The following is a 17466-nucleotide window of genomic DNA, read 5'->3' as shown; positions in this document are numbered from 1 at the left end:
CTTAAATCATCTTGTCCGGGAGCTGCTCTATGCTGATGACGCCGCCCTTGTTGCCCACACAGAAGTAGCTCTGCAGCGTTTAACATCCTGCTTTGCTGAGGCTGCTGAGCTCTTTGGGCTGGAAGTCAGCTTGAAGAAGACAGAAGTTTTCTATCAACCGGCACCTCACGAAATCTTCCATCATCCCCATATCACCATTGGCGAATCAGAGCTCAAATCAGTCCAGCAGTTTAATTACCTTGGTAGCCTCATCTCCTTGGATGGTAAGATTGATGGAGAGATAGACAACGGGTTAGCAAAGGCATATAGAGCTTTTGGAAAGCTTCATAAAAGAGTTTGGCGAAATAAACACATGAAGAAAAGTACAAAGATCAGTGTTTACAGAGCCATTGTGCTGTCTACTCTTTTATATGGATCCGAATCATGGGTCATCTATCGCCACCACCTGCATCTCCTAGAACGCTTCCATCAGTGCTGCCTCCATACAATCCTAAGCATCCACTGGTCAGATTACGTGTCTAATACCTCTGTTCTAGAACAAGCAGCAGTCACAAGTATTGAGGCCATATTGCTGAGAACACAGCTGCGATGGGCAGGGCACGTCTCAAGGATGAAGGACCACCGCCTCCCTAAGATTCTGCTTTATGGTGAACTTGCCACTGGCTGCTGCAAGAGAGGAGCCCCGAAGAGAAGATACAAGGACTCCCTGAAACAACATCTCAGCCTTGGCCATATTGATCTTCATCATTGGTCTACTCTGGCCTCCAATTGGGAGGCCTGGAGACACACCATCTATAACGCTGCTGATGCTTTTGAGAACGCACACAGGATCACTCTTGAGAAGAAAAGACAACGCAGAAAGAACCGTGCCCTGCAGAATATACCACCTAAGGAGTCTTTCTGCTGTGCCTTTTGCAACTGGACATGTCTATCTCATATTGGCCTTTTTAGCCACCAACGCACTTGTAACAAACGTGGGTAGAGCCCTCCCCAAATCTTCGTTTGCGAAGCCTAGCCATGATGATGACAATCATGCCATGAGTTAATTCAGCACAACTCTGTATGGCTCCTGGAAATAATGGCACACACAGGGTAGTCATCACACCGGTTTACAGCATAAGCCCGTTTGTAGGAAAATTAGCAAGCGCAGTGGAGAAAGTCTCTGGGTTTAGCATTCTTTCATACTAAATGAATTTTATGAAATGGCAAAAATAAGCATGGTGGGAAAGGATATTGGAGTAACTGGGCACCTAAAGTGGTGTAAGGCAAGGTCCCTCTTCGCAATCCTGTTACTGTGCAGTCTGTTCTCTAAAGCAAGGACTATGTACAACATTCACTTATGCTTTAGCTAACACTCCATTCAGACCTTGCATATCCATTCCTGACTCCTTTGTGCTTCTACTGGAATGGAAAAGCTTGACAAAGTTACGTATCTCTCTGAATATCTGAGGGACCTTTAAAAATATAGTGAATATTTCCACTCTCATTTCTAGAAGTGAGAGAAATCAGGATGGAATAAGAATTGTCCTCCCATGAAAGTCAAGTGATGTAGGAACCTACTTCCTCATGGCTGAACATATTAAACAGTTTTGTAAATGCTCCTTGCTCATTTTACTGCAAAAGAAACAGGTTTGCTTTAACTCCCTGCAGTGGTAAATTGAAACTACTCTCCCAGCTGTGCCCTAAAATGAATTAAAAGTCTGCATAAAACTGACCACAGTGTCTCAGCTGAAATCTCTTCAACTGCATTGCAAGCTCTTGTTCCATTGTGCCATACCTTGCCCGTTTTTAAAGTTAATTGCCAAAGACTACACAACACAGGGGCGGCAGGGCTGGGAGGAGAACCAGAACTGCTGATGTGTTCAGTGCATTAGACCACAGCTTCCCCTAGACAGCACATTTCTGCATGTGGTACAGAAATGTGTCTCTGGTTCCTATTTTATATAGGCTGAAAAGACAGCAATGGATCTGTACCCAGCTGTTGGCCAGCAGGTATTTCTGAATATAATTGGGACTTTCCCTTTGGAGGATCCTGAGGACTGATTTTCTAGGTGACTACCGATAATAACAAGTCAAAAACTATAAAAAAAAAAGAAACATATGAAAGCTTATATTAAAAACGAGATTCTAAATAAGATTTTTGCATGTTCTCCACAGAATATTTACTTCTTGACCATTTGTGAACAAATGAGATTGTTCATTTTCAGTGTAGTTAGATTGCCTGTTTTCTTCCTTGTATTTACACAAATTTCGTGGTATTCTACCAAGACACACAGTTGGTAAAAATCACCACTGCCTCCAAAAAAAGCAGTTTTGCACTGTCACCATCTTCTTACTCCCTCTTCCATGTTATCCATTCTTGGGCAAGCATGGGTGGTATGGTTAACTGGAAATACTTAATCAGGGTTTTTTTCCCCCACTAGTTTTAATCTGGGTTAATTTCCCAGTGCAGTTCATTGCCCAACACACAAATATTTAGGCCACCTAAGGTGCAAGACAGGGAAGGGAACAGAGTAGGAGGAAGCTGAGGCTGCTTCTTTCAGTGGCAATGCTGCCCTAGCTGGCATATAAGGTATCACCAAAATCCAACATATGCTTATCCCAAAACATCCTGTAAGCATGCTCAAAAAGGACAGAACAAACTCCCTGAACAACTGATACTGCAGATCACCACTGCAATTGCTGTGCACATCAGCCACATCTGCCACATCAAAGACACAACAGCTTGTACATCTGAAAACACACAAGATGTGTTCCCCATCCTCCCACACGGGTCTCCATTTTTCCAACACATAGCAGCAATTGCTAGCATTTTCCCATCCAGTATAGACAGTTCCAGGTTACTACAAATCAGTAACTGGAATAATTTATGAAACTTTGCCATTCCAATGAGTTAGATCCATCTCGAATACATTGGAGTTGATACAGATTAGATGCTAACATTGTTTTGTATCTTGTTGGAATACATTTTTTGAGGTAGTAGCATCAAGTAGAACAAGCAACTTTTTTATCCTGTATGCAATAATAGGATTCCTGCTTGTAACTTAACAAAATCTGACTTTGCTGATATACTAATATAGATTTAATCAGCTCGGTCTAGCTAAAATCTTATTAAGATGTGTGTAATGACCACCCAGTGTTTAACTCACACCAGGATTGTGAATGAAAGCTACTACAGAAGAAATTTCCAAATGATCTCTAATAATTTTCCTCAAAATGGCAAAACATCCATCCGACCTCCATTTTTTGTAAACTTATCATCAGCATCTGCATACAAATATAAGTATCACTGCGTTTTGTGGACGCAGAGTTCAAAACTTTCATATTTGGGAGTTAGAGCTATGAATTGGTCACTTAAATTCTGCAATGACTGACTAATCTGGATTGCCATTACTTAACTTCCACTGATCCTATTATGGATTTTAAGATGTGAATGCCATGCTGATCAGAATTATGCAACCCAACCTCCATAATACAACTATATATAATTCTTCTGCCACAGACTCAGTCCTGCTACACTCCATGTCCATCCCCGACCACTTCTTTCATCAGAGACATTCATAGACACACATGAAACCATTTCAAGGAATGGTGAATAAGCAGATTGGGACAAATGTACACTGGTTCAACATTCAGTTATAGCATATGAGAAATGTTTTAGTCCTACTTCGTCAAGTAAATATATTTTGTAACACAGAGCTGACTGCTGCCTCATCATAATTACTCCTGGTTAACTGAGCATTTTCAACTCCAATGCTAGTCACAAAAGGACAAAAGCCAATGAGTTTTGGAATGCATATATGTGAAAATTACTAAAATACAGAAATTCAGAATACATACTGTTTCACTTAGATACACTTCTTGTATGTTATATGGCTTCCTAATAACATACATTGCCTTCATTTTGCTTCAGCAGTAACTGCTGCATCCCCATTTCTCATTTCAAAGTCCACAGTTGTCAAAAAGTTACAGCAGAGCAATGGCATTGACATATAAATTAGTTTTGGTAAAGTGCAGCTAAAGAGGCATTGGACACGGGAAAACAGCAAATGCAATGTAAAAAATCATTATTTTTAACCATTTTTGACTTATTCCATACTGGGCATATCTTGTCTCTAGTTAAGGAGTCACCCCTGTACCTACACCAAAAAGTGAGTACGTTTCAGCAGCTCCAGTGAAAACTACCAGAAGTTTTTCTTTTTAGAGGTAACTTTTCCAGGTCATAGAGAGGAAGGCCAGATTTCAACTCAGGACATTTAAATTGTACAGTTTGTAACAAGAGAAAGAAAAGAGGCACAGAATGTACAAAGAAAGACAAGGCCCCAAAACATGTGCTGCTTGGGACATAAAGTAGTCATTTGTCTGAGGTTTCTGAATATGAGGTTTCTGACACATATGCCTAACCCACTTCTGCCTTGTTTGCACAGGTAGGGCTCACATGTACTTCTGAAATGAACACTTGCATTGAAAACACTGATCATTTAATTCTGCTCAAAAAAATCAAACCTGGAAAGCCCCAAAACCAACTGCTGGTCAGCAAAAGAACACCAGTGCTCCAGGACTGTGTTCTTCAGCCTTTCTAACCTGGGCAGAGGTAAACAAACAAACAAACAGAATTTCAAAATCGAGACACAGACCAGTGCAGATTTTCTGTCGTCTTCATGATATTGAGATGAAGTGAGAGAAACTGCTTGCAAGACCTCTGATTCATATACTGCACCATGAGACTGCTTGCAGAAGTCAGAGTTACCATAGGCAAAGAAGCTGTGGGTCCTTCTCCCCTTACCTCCTTCACACAGACCAATAAAAGTCACAAGATGAGTCCACATTTTTAGTTGACCACCGAATACACATTTTGTTCTTAATAAAGACACTCATGAAAACCTTAAGGAGATCGAAATGATTTGAAATTATTTGTGGTATATTACAAAACAGCTCATTTTATTGAACTGCCACTATGAAAATAATTTTCACATTGAATATATTTAAAGAATTAAAATAAAAAAAGGTACACCTAGATTAATGATCTTTTTGTCATCATCGTGTCTCATTCTTCAGGTGCAGTGAATAGAGCTATACCACCATCTGACAGACCGAACTGATTCTTGAGCATTCTTGTACGGGATCACATTAATCAACTTACCAACTTACAAAACATCAACTTACAGAATGTTAAATATTTCAACTTTGAAGACACAAGAAAATCAGAAGTAAATTTACAGGATCTTTATCAGAGAAAGCACGATAGCAGTTTACTGTAATTGTTCCATTATGTTTATGGTAGAACTCTTCTACAGAAACATGGAATTTCAATCCATAGGAATATTGCAATGAACATAAACCATCTAGAAATGCAACGTGCCTTTTCTTGCCTGCTTTGTAAGATAAAAATAGACTGATGTTTAAAATGCTCTAACACCCTGCAAAACAAAAACCCGACTGAAGCTGTATATGCTTAGTGAAAACGAACAATTTCCTTAACAAATACCCTTCAGAAATGCAATACTGCCCTGCTTCTGTGCATTCAAACAGATGCTGCAAGTTTATAGTCTGGCCTTCAGTGATGTGAGGCACTCCAGGTTCCCTTGATTTCCCATGTTCCTGGCTCTCCCTTCCTTGGGAAAAACAATCAGCTAACAGTAGTGTGGGAATCAGACAGTATTATTACCAGGGGATCTTGCCCCATCTTTTTCAAACAGGAAGAGAGAACACTCATTGCCATTCCTACCACACCACCACAACTGGGAAAAAAATCCCAGTTACATGAAGAAACGAAATGAGATTACAGTTGACAGAGAAAGCTCTGAGAGCAGCTGTGAAAAAGCGAGGAAGAAGACAAGAAGCTGGGAATAACAAATGTGCATTGGGAAAGTGATGTCTCTTACAGTAGCACTACTGGTTTTGGTTCTCCATGAATTTTGGACAATGAAATATATCAGCTGGAAAGCATACATACAAAGACTAAGCAGGAAGAAATCAAAATCCAACTGACAAACAAAACCACAGTATAATCTTTCATTATAGCCTAATTTACTTGATGGTCTGACTCATGATTTTTGAGTCCTGGGGGTTTGCAGCACTGCTCCACTATTTCATCACATCAAGCAGCACATTTACCATGTAAGTTCCTGAAAAGGGATTTGGATTTGGTTGCTGCTGCTTCTTGATTTCACTGCATTACCTGGATCAACTACAAATGCTTCCCTTTCGGTGTGCGTTTAGAAAAAGGACAACTCAGTTTACACGCACCCTCCCGCGCCGTCACCCACTTAGAACCGCAGATTTACAGAGTTAAGGAAATAATTACAAAAAGGGCCCCGCTTTTCCACATCTTCGGCGGGGTACATTGGCAACAGCCTCACATGGCATCACTTAAAGTAGCGCAGACCCAGGTCACCGTGACCACTGCTCCCGTTCGCCAGTCCCGCCGCGCAGCCTTCCGGCGGGACGCGGGAGCCGAGGGCGGGCGCTCCGGGGGGAGAGGCCGCTGGCAGCTCCCAGGCAGGGGATCCTGCTTCACCAGACTCCCGCGCTCCCGAGAGACACCTGCACTCAGCCGCTGCGTTCACTTCGACTTAAAAAAGTAGTAAAAGAGTGGGAGCTCAGCCCACGGGCGGAGAACGCAGCGCTCAGCCGCGCCCGCCCCGAGCCCCCCGCCGCTGCAGGCGGACGGACCGGGCCCCTCGCCGCCGGCGGCCCACTCCCTCACACCACTTCCCGGGATGCCCTCCCCGGCCCACAGCGGCGGCCCGGGGGCTCCGCGCGGCCCCGCACCGTGCCCAGCCCACCCGCCGCGCTGTCGCTACGCCCTCGCCCCAGACCGGGGCCGGCGAGACCCGGGAGCGGCGGCCCCGCGCCCCCCGACCAGGAAGGAGTGGCGGCGGGGCAGCCGCGTATCCCTCCGCGGCGCCGTGCGTGCGTGTGTAGCGGCGGCGGCTCCGCGGGCCGCGCGTGAGGCAGAGCCGGGGGGAGGGAACTACTTTCAGGAAACTCGGGCGCCGGGCAGCGCCGGGGGGAGGGCGGCGGCGGGGGCCCGTCCGCCGGCGGGCGCAGGTCAAGGGGATTACTTTGCTCCCCTTGCTCTTCTCTGCGTTCTCCCGCCTCCCTTTCGCCCGTGGTTACTTTGGATCAAGCTGTGGCGGCGGAAGGAGCCTGAAGTCAACGCTTCCGCCCAGTTTTCCTGTGAGGAGGAGGCGGGGGCGGCCGCGAGGAGCCGAGGCGGCGGCAGCGGCCGCTAATGGAGTTACTGCTGGGGAGGAAGCGCCGCCGCTGAACTTCCCTGCGGGCTTTCTCCCTCTTCTCCCCCTCGTCCTGCGGCCGGGGGCTCCTCTCTCGCCCTGGCAGCTCCGCTCCCCCTCCCTCCCCGCGCCTCTCCTCACACAAACAGCCGTGACGCATCCTCGTTCTCCGCCGTCCCCCCCCTTCCCACCCCCAGGCTGGTTTAAAACGCCTCCCTCCCCCCGTCACCAGCCTTCTCCTTGGGGCCGGCGCGTCTTCCCTCCGCAGTGGTCGGCGTCGCTTTGGAGGGGGTGGGAGAGCCCCGTCGAGCGTCTCTACCCCCCTTTTCCCGTTCCTCCCCCCCCCCTTCCTTCCCCGCCTGTCCCGGCCTGTGGCAGCTCCGGTGTCTGGAGGAATTTGTGCCGCCGCCTGCCCCGGCTGTGCGCGGGAGGCGGGCGGGCAGGGAGGGAGGCGGCCGAGCAGCAGGAGGAGGAGAAGGAGGAGGAGGGCAGCAGCGAAGGCGGCTGCAGCGGGAGATGAGCTGCAGCGGGAGGACGGTGCGGTGCAGCTTTTTGCGGCAGGGAACCATTCCTTGTCTCTACAACTCTGTCCCCCTTTAACCGGGAGCAGCTCGAGAACAGAAGATCCGTGGTTGTTGCTGCTGTTTGCACCACTACCTTCACCACCACCATCATCACCTTTTAAGATAAGGGAAATACGCTGCACCGCCGGACAACAGGATTTCGTGTTTCCAGGATAAAGACCTCTCTCCTCCCCCTTTTCCCTTCCTCTCCCTCACTTCACCGCACGGCCCGTGCCCTGGCCGGGGGCGGCGGACCGGGGGGGTAACAATGGTGAAGTTTCTGGTGAGTTCTGGCTGCGCCCTGGCTGCGTCGGTGCTGCTCCGTGTGCCTGTCGGATCGTGGTGAGGAGAAAATGAGCGAAGAGACGGCGACTTCTAACAACGAGTAAGTGGCCGTGCCCTCATCTCCCCTCCGCCCCGGGATCGGGATGGGGATGGGGCTCGGCGCGTCCCTTCGGCTCTGCGCCCCGCGGGGCCTTTGCCCGCGCACGTACGTGTCCTGTCCTACCCCTACGCGGACTGCGCATTGCTGCTCGCGTTCATGGAAGCCCAGAAGCTCCCTCTTTGTGAAGGAGCTTAGTTTGGAAGGGCTGCGAGCCGGCGGCCAGAAAAGCTTGGTTTAGTTAAAGCCCGATAGAAAACGGTGCAGATAACGATGGTGTCTTGGAGGGGGAGGATGGGTTTAGTATGCCCAGAGAGGTATCAGCACGTACCACCTCTGATAATATCCTATTACTTGTAGATATTTCACATGGAAACTAGTGTGTGGGAGCTTCATCCTGCAGGAAACTGCTCCTGAATTTTAATTGGATGAGTCAGCCAGTGTAAATACAGCTTAAACCTACCCTAAAGCTCTTTTTTTTTTCTTTTAATGAGCACTTGTGACTTTTTTTTTTTTTTTTTAATTTCTCCTCAGAGAGGAAAGGGACAGTTCCAGGATCTCTTAATATTTTTACTGTGAAGGGTTTGAAGGCAATCCAGAGGAGATTGTGTGTGTGCGGCTGTATCCCCTTGAATGTAATCTGTCTTTGAAATACATTTTGGGTCGGAGGCGATAAATATTTGTCAGAAAACATCCGAGTTCTTTATGGCATTGAAAAAGGAATATGAAGTATTTTGAAACTTTTCCTGTGATCGGGAAGTTTAGAGTTGATTGCTGCGGTCTCCGAGCCGTAGCGTTACGATTTGCGATGTCGGGGTTTGCTCGGGCTGATTTTATGAATGATGCGGTGACTGCCGCGGCCATGGCGGTGGAGAGGGAGCGCTGCGCCTGTTGTGTCTGGGGGTAGCGATGAGGGGCAGGGGAGCAGCCTGGCTGCCAGACAGGGTGCGGACGGGGCTCCGCCGGCAGGAAAAAAGGATTTCCCATTTCACTGCCTCCCTCCAGGCAAAGCCTGCACACCTTCCCGTGCGCTCCCCCGAAGAGGCGTTCGGGTCCCCGGGGAGTAGCGCGGGCCGAGCCCCGCGGGGAGCGGGGCCCAGCGGGACGGGGCTCGGGGCGCTGCGGCCCGCGGCGCTGAGCGGGCCGAGGGGAGCCGGGCCGGGGCAGCCGCCGCGCCGCCCGCGGGGCCGGAGCCGGGGCCGCCGCCGCCATGTTTCCTTTTTTGTGAATCGCTCTCATTTGCATACCACAATCTCCATTCATAAAAAAAAAAAAAAATTACAGAAAAAGAATTGCTGTCACCACCGCTGACCTGCGGCGGAACCTGCCCTGCGGAGCGCCCGGAGCGGATGCTCCCGCGCCGAGGGCCGGCCTGCGGCCCGCGGCCGGCGGCGGAAGGTCTCCAGGACCTGCTGTATTAATATGTGCTGTTCGCTGCTTGTTGACACAGTTATGTGGGAAATATCAGCTCGGGGAGGTGCTGGGAGCACGTGATCCGCTCCATTCATAAAATACCTGGCTGTCCATTCACAGTGCAGTACAGTGTCTGCATTCAGCAGCCTCGCAGATCAGACCTGCATGGGAAGGGAGAGGCAGCCAGGCCGGCAGGTTTATCGGAGAAGGCAACAGAAAGAGGGCCTATGGCTGCGAGCGTGGGAAGTCGTTGTAGAAGGGGCTGTGGGGGGGACGAGAAGGCTTATTTTTATAGTTTAAGTTTGTCCTTTTCCTATAAAGGACCCTTAATTCACAAGTGCCTTCTCGCTGTATCATCTAAGCTAGGAAGAGTTATATTCAGAAAATGTTGAAATATTTTCCCCTCCAGAAATATTGACCCAAAAATAGAATGTTGAAATTCAAATTCATTATTATTAACGTGCTTTAAAACAGTATATTAATCCATGTGGAGTAATTTACATTTTATTGAACAATACCATCTTAGATATGCAAAATATCAACCTGGTGCAGAAGGGAGTCGGTCATACCTAGTGAGGCATCTGAAAATGTTGCCCATCGTAAAATACAAGTGACAGTGAAGACAACTAAATTGATAGAAATCAGCACTGCGGTTCATTTTTGTCTACTTTGAGAATTTTACAGCAGATTAGCAATCATTATTTCTCCTTAATCTATGCCATGGTTAAAGAGACCTCTGAAATATCAGAATACAGGAAATGTTTTTATTATGGCATAAATTGTTTAGAGGTCAGTGTCTTGACTTTGATTTTAAATATATTGAAATTAAAAAGATAATAAAACTGAATGAAATTTACTGATGAAGAATCCCTAAAGCAGACAATATATTTGTTTGATGTAACTGTTTTGTGGTTGCCAGTATTAAAATGGTGATGTTCGTTGCTCACGAGTACCTATTTCATTAGCCTAACAAATTACACTGAGGTGATCCTTAATTATACATTCATGGAGTGGAGGAGGCCTGCAGCCTAAGAGACTACCTGAAATATTACTAACCTTTACTTAATATGAGAAAGGAAAGCTCACATACAGTATTTGGTTTGAGTTTATTCAGTTATACAACTAAATGTGTATAGTCTTACAAAGCACTGTAAGCAGTGATTTTTCTCAAAGAATAGATTTTTATTCTTTTTTACTTCAGTTATTAGAATTTCAGAAGAAAAATAAAAAGTGTTTCTCAGTTGCTCTGCTTTTTTTGACAGCATTTTTGGTGAGGCCAGAGTTGTTATTTCTCTCTTGTTCCTTTTGCACACAGTACAAGCATGTCACTTTAAATGGTTTGGAAATTCGACTGAAACACCAGATAAACCATTTGTGAAAACAGGACAGATCCACAAATGGAAATTGATCATATATTCAAAATTCACTGTGTTTAATTTTTATCAGTATCGTTGATGATATCAATGGCCTTGAGCTCATTAACAGATCTTTTGTCATATAAGAGTGAATACGGGTACTTTGCAATGCATTTTGTGTCATTGTGGCTATAGCAAATATTCTGGTAATTGAGTGTTATTTGTTCATAAAACTTCATTTTATGGAGTAAGATATAAATATTTGTGGTGTCTAGAGTTTGACCTCAGTTAATGATGTTAAATTCTCAATGGTGGTGGGAAAGATTAATTAAAAAGCTGCATTAAGGACTACAGGTTTCTTCTCGATCATGAACATATGGAAGGCAGCCTTATAAAATTCTCATTGCTACAGATGAGTCTTCATTGGTGATTTTTACATTGTTCTTACAATGATGTTATTGTATTTTTCAGATGGTGTTATGTGACACATTAGTTACGTGGAAGTGTTTCTATATTTCCAGATAATTTTAGTCTTTTTCCCCCTCAGTGGTGTTTTGCAGTCAGTGTGGACAGCATCAACGCAGTGTGTTCACAAATGCTATCAGTTTTTCAATTAAGGAATTTGTAGGTTTGTGGACTCATGGGTTGATTTGCTATTCATGCAACTTAACATAATGTCAAAGCAGGGAGGTCAGTGAGCACTGTACCAAATTCCTGTTTTGGTGGCAGATTTTATTGCTGAATAGAAATGCTACTGAATTCAGTGTTAGGTACAACAGAATAATTATGTTGTGTAGTCCCCATTCAGTAGGGATGAATGATGACAGGCTTAAGATGGAGTCTGAGTTGTTGCTATTGAAAAGTGGGAACACTGCTTTACTGGCTTGTTTACCTTGTATTGCAGGTGGCCACTTTCTTGTGCTCTTGAATTGTATTCAGAGGTGCTTTTACATACTGTATTTTTACAGATTCAGACTGTCATATGCTAATTGTTTTACCACATAAATATGGGTAATCTTACACTCATTTTCCTAGATAATTTAATAAAGAGATTATAAATTAGATAGAGTATATAGTAATGCTGTGTACTTAACAGCCTCTAGATTATGAAGCTATAAACATCTTCAAGTGTTGATTTGAAAAGTAAAGCTAAACTATATTTTTAAATAAGGTACTTGTTTATGTTTTCCTTCAGTATATACGAAAATACTGTTTGTACTTCATTTGTGATTCAGAATTGGGTTGAATTTGTATTACAAGCTAAGATACTGAAAGAAGAACATGAAATTGTATCGCATAAAGTAATGCTAATTACTTTAGGTTTATTGGTTCTGGGAGGATTTTAACACTTTTCAGCAGGCTAGTATTCTTTCTGCTGTTTGGGGCATATATAGACTTATAAATTTTTCATCCCTTAATGAAAGGAATTTGTAAAAAGAAGTAGCTTTTTTTAAGGAAAGCATCTTTTAACCCAATTGATTGTATTAAATCTGATGTATTGCAATTCTGATGTATTTCCTTTTGAGAGAATGTTTCCTTATAGAGTCCTTGGGAAGCATTTCCAGTCTTATGAATTGCTTCTTGCTGTCTGTTTGGCTTTATGTTACGTGACACATTTTGAAGGTGAAACTGAATTTGCATGTTACATAATCTGAGAGTCAGTTTGGTGTGTTTTTGTTGTTTTTTTTTTTTTTAAAAGGTTCACTCTAGCAACAATCTTTGATTACTGTGATACTGCAGAAAAATGCTTTTGGGATGTTGCAGCGTAACTGGAGCCAGCAATAATATTTGAATTAAAGAATGATGAGTGTTTCCCTTGTTTGTTCATTTAAAATTCAATGCTCTTGAAGTGTTAAAGTGACAGTGAGGATGTCAGTGTGCCTTTTAAAAGTAGAGACCTTTCTTGAAAGGAATATATCCTGACAAGATTGAAGTCACAGGATTAAAGCTGAGGGCAATATGGTAGTTTTTAGGCTAAACACTGGCAGTTTTGTTTGTTATTTACCCATTCTTGTGTATATCTGGAGAAATTGTATGTATTGGTGATGACTTGATGGGATTACAACAAACACCAGAAATAAAAAATACTTTTCAGAATATTGATACAAGCTTAAAAAGGAGGCAGAAGAAATAATTTTGTCTTTTTCTGGTTTTCATTCCCCTGATTCAAAACAAGTAACTATGATAGGACATACTGTGTATGTTGTCTTAAATGCTGTTGTTCAAATGTTTAAATGTCTGCCTTCTTCCTCTTCTTTCTCAGTTGGAACATTTTGCAGTTTCCTTAAAGGAATTTGAAAGATATCTGGAAGTTGCCATTTTGTTCGGGATCCCAGTTGCTTTATGGCTGCCTTAGAAAGGAAAAATCTTTGTCTTTTCCCTTTCTGTTTTAGTGTGCAACAACATGTAAGCAAGTAAATTTTAGCTAACACAGTTTGCACAGTTATTGAATGGCTGGAATTGATTGTGAACAAAAATTAAATGGTCACCAAAAATATAAAATTTGTTCCTTCTTCTCTCCCTTGAAAAATATTCATGCCTCCTTCTGAAAGCACTTTCTGTTGTTAAGTAGTTATTTAATTACTGGCAATTAATGTGGTACAAATATTCCAAATTAAAATTCAATAAGATGGAAAGACATTTGCAACATTTTTTATACTTTCTAATACTTTGTTAGGTGTGTCCCTTAACCAGTCTTGGTAGTCAGCAGATATAATCTTCAGCAATGGTTGGTTTTTGAGGGAAGGAAGAGGACTGGATGCTCTTCTGTACTGACATATTTTTCTAGTCTTAAGACAATACCAATATATACTTCTGTTGCACTTAATTTTTTTGTATTCTGTAAGAGATTTTTTTTTTTTTTGCTGATGCTTAGACTATGCTCTAGTAAAATCTGTTGATTGTCACTACTCCCTGTGGTTTTTCTCATTCATGAGGTGATAATATGTTGTATATGGTAACATATTTTATGGTATATTTTACTAGGGTAAGCCTGATACTTCTCCTACTTGAAAATTGTAATAGGAATCAATCTATAAGACTATGGTGGCATTGAACAACACTTACTTGTACGAAATAAGTAGACATTTTAAGTGCATGTGTTTTCAAATCTTTTCAGACTTATCTTTTATGTAATATCATACTGATATCTGTGATATCAGTTTGTTAAAAAATATATGTTAACTTATTTATATTCATTGCTTTACTTTAATTTTCCCTTACATATGACAAGAATTTAAAAAAATAAGCGACCTACAAATCTTTAGGTATGCTGAGGGACAAAAAAAAATGTGCATTTAAATGCTCTGAGTATTAAGATTTGTTTATAAATGTGATTCTGATTAAATAACAACTGACTTGTATGCCATTGCAGGCACTAACTCCCAGTGCCCCAAATAAGGTGGGGAAAATAGATGGTGATAATAATAATGTCCCAATATAGTGACGATAAATGCATCTATACAAGGAGATCACTCACAAGCATTTTTTTTTCTCTAAGAACTCACTGTCATATGACAGTAAATAATTCAATTCAAGTAGGGAAAATAGGCCACAGAAGCTTCATCAGTTACTGTGTTCCATTCTGCATTGCTGCCTCATACCAAGCTTCCATTTAGAACAAAATATTTTTCATGTGTGCGCTATGCAAGAATTCCCCGAACGTGTATAATTGAAACATCTGAACCATCTTAAAAATGAGATGGTAAAGGGTCTGTTTCTTCTTCTCCCCGCCCCCTCCAGATGTATTAATTGTTGTGTCTTCACTACTGCTATTTGTGATATTTTAATTAGGTGAGGAAATCTAATTCTGTTACAGTGAGTTTAACACTCTTCTATTCAGATAGAAGAAGAAATTCTGTGACCCAGTGTTTGGCTTGAATGGTTTTGTGAGATGATGTTGGTTTGAATGGTTTGTGAGAGCAGGTGTCATTAAAGTCTATGGAAGAGTTGTCTTTTTTTTTTTTCTTTTTTTTAAAAGAAACTCCAGGAAAGCAGTACCAAATAAATAGGTCTTCCCCAAGATGATCTGACAACTGTTGACAACTACCCTTTTTTCTCTGGGTCCTGCTGACTAGTTGCGATACTAAACTGAAGTTTGTCAAAGCAAAAACGAAACTGATTTATTTTAGTTTTAAGTCAAATGCTGTGGCCAAACAAGCATACCAACAAGTAGCATCAAGAATTTCATTAATGAAGCAAGTCATTACTGAATACTAGTATCAGGTTTATTAAAAATTGTTTCTGAGTCAGACTGCATAACCCCACACTGGTAAGATACAGCTGTCAGTGAGGATTCCTGCCTGGCATTTCTTTTTCTTTCAGAAATTGTGCAGAACTGTTTTGGTGAAGTGGTACAAACCTCAAGGGCAGAAATTATTCCTCTCTCTTTAACCTCTTGAAGGAATTAAGTAAGGGTAGTGAAAGGTGGGAGTACAGAACCTGCTCTGATTTAGAAACTTTTCAGCCTCTCAGATAGGATAAAGTATTCTGAGCCCTGGGTATTTCTTTCTCTGTATGATGTGCTTACTCTACTCTGGATCCCAGTCCAGCACACCTTAATATGAAGCCTGTGACTGAGGCCAGTGTATGTTGAACCTTGAACAGGAGCACAATTTTTAAAAGGTGTAAAGAAGCTCGAGTTGAGGCCCATACATTTAAAATGGGGAAATTTGAGGGGGTTTTTAATCTATAGAAGTAGCTGACCTGAGGTACCAAAGTTGTATGTTTTTAAGCACTAGTTGTTGATAATCACGGGTCTTTGCTCACTTTAGAATAATTTGGAAGTTTCCTAGTAGGATAGACTTAGGATAGGTATGTTCGTGTTCTCTTCTGAGGGCAATTACCTATCTTGTTACAAGTTCCACTTGTGGTTCAGATGCTACTGATGTCTGTGCTACTGGATACAAAAAAAAATTGGGGTTGCTGTTTCTAATTTTGCAAGATTTTAAAGAAAAAAATGGAGAAGAAATTGATTGCTGGTACCAATGGTATACAATGAGCATGCCAAGGGAATGCAAAGCTGTAAAATTAAATGCTTGAGAATTTTCAGGCTTGAGAGCTAAGATTGTTTGTGCAGATACAATCCGTGTGGCCACGGTGTATGAATTTTGATGATTTTGATACTAAGGCAGATCCAGGAATATAATCAGATAACCTGGGTTCTGCTCTCAAACCTTCAATACTAGGAAATACCTATTTTCTTTCTTTCAGATCCTTGCTTGCCTCATTTGCTTCTCCTCCTGTGTGAGAGAGGAGGACTGCACCTTCCGATCATGCACAGATGTGGTGCCTGTGCACCTTCTGGTCATGCTGTGTAATTAAAGATTGCATCTTAATAAGCGTTAAAATTCTGTAAATACTAATACTGAAAGGTAAAGCAGTGTTCTGACAGGTTTGTTAGGGGTTGGCTGTTGACATGTATGGGCTTATTTGCTGTGGAGGCACCTAACATAAGGGTTTCTGTGGTGTCACTCATGTCCTCTAGGAGTAGTGTCATTCATACTTCAAGCATGTAAGTGCAAAGTACTTGCAGCTCTCATTGAAATGAAAATGCCAGTTGCTTATCATTTCTTAATCAGTCAGTATGTTTTCTTTCTGGATCTTTTTTCCTACCTTTTTTTTCTTTTTGATGGGGGGAAGGGCAGGCAGGGCAACTTATAGGTAAACTGTGGTGTTCACAAAGTTTTTTACTATGTTATGCTCTGTGGTTCCCAAAGAAGTTAATGTGTGTAAAATCAGGCCATTATTACACAGCTGTTTTAATGCATTAAGGCCCATAAGTGTTGACAGAATCTTGCTTCATCTCCTACTTCTTTCAGCCTCCAGAAAACTTTTTAATGGATGTGTAACCACTGCTTGAGCAGTCTTGTGATGATCTCTAGCACAGTGCTTTCATGCTTTCTGTATTTGTGCTGAACGGGGCTCGCTTAAAATATCTTATATTGTCCTAGCTGTATTCAACTTGACACATCCTCTAGAAGAGCCCCCATATGCACCTTAAAATGTACGTGCTCTGTTACTATGGTGATGGAGAATAATCGTGCATGTTAACAACCCTGCATTAGGTAATGGAGGATTTGCAGAAATCAGTTAAGCATCTGCCTGGGGCACTGAAAACTGAGTTGGTGACCAAACCTCCACCCCAGCCTCTTGGCTGCAGGCAAGCTGAGGGAATCTTGTTATGGGATTACATGCTTCCATCTTCCCCCTCAGGTTGTCTGAGGGGTGAAGACGACTTTTTGGTAATAGTTTCAAAAGTTGAAGTAGCGTTGCCTTATCACATGCTTTTTAAGTATCTTCCATCATATACTTAGGGTGTTCTGCATAATGTAAAGGAGATCCTTGGGCAAGCAAGTTTTATGTTTGTCACTGATACAAACCCGATTTTGTTTTTCTTTGAACTCTCTAGGCTGATGGTGCATGAATTCACTAGCTTTCATTTCTCAGTTATGGCCACCTGCAAATCCTGCAAAAGGAGAATATGTCCACATTCATTCCCCTGAAGCAAGGTAGAA

At 42.7% G+C, this 17466-nt stretch overlaps 1 protein-coding gene across 1 annotated transcript in view; it reads left to right on the top strand.

The window, feature by feature from the left end:
* Positions 1 to 7016: 7016 nt before the first annotated feature.
* The window catches only part of SPRED1 (sprouty related EVH1 domain containing 1), a 63361-nt gene continuing 52911 nt past the window's right edge, over positions 7017 to 17466 (top strand). The window contains exon 1 of the mRNA XM_032691440.1: positions 7017 to 8186. Coding sequence (XP_032547331.1) covers positions 8155 to 8186 — 32 coding nt within the window. The 5' untranslated portion in view covers positions 7017 to 8154. The remainder of the gene's footprint in view (positions 8187 to 17466) is intronic.

Source organism: Chiroxiphia lanceolata, chromosome 6, assembly GCF_009829145.1.
Source record: "Chiroxiphia lanceolata isolate bChiLan1 chromosome 6, bChiLan1.pri, whole genome shotgun sequence".
Lineage (NCBI taxonomy): Eukaryota > Metazoa > Chordata > Aves > Passeriformes > Pipridae > Chiroxiphia > Chiroxiphia lanceolata.
The sequence above is the reverse complement of the archived record's forward strand: the minus strand, read 5'-3'. Positions and strand labels throughout refer to the sequence as shown.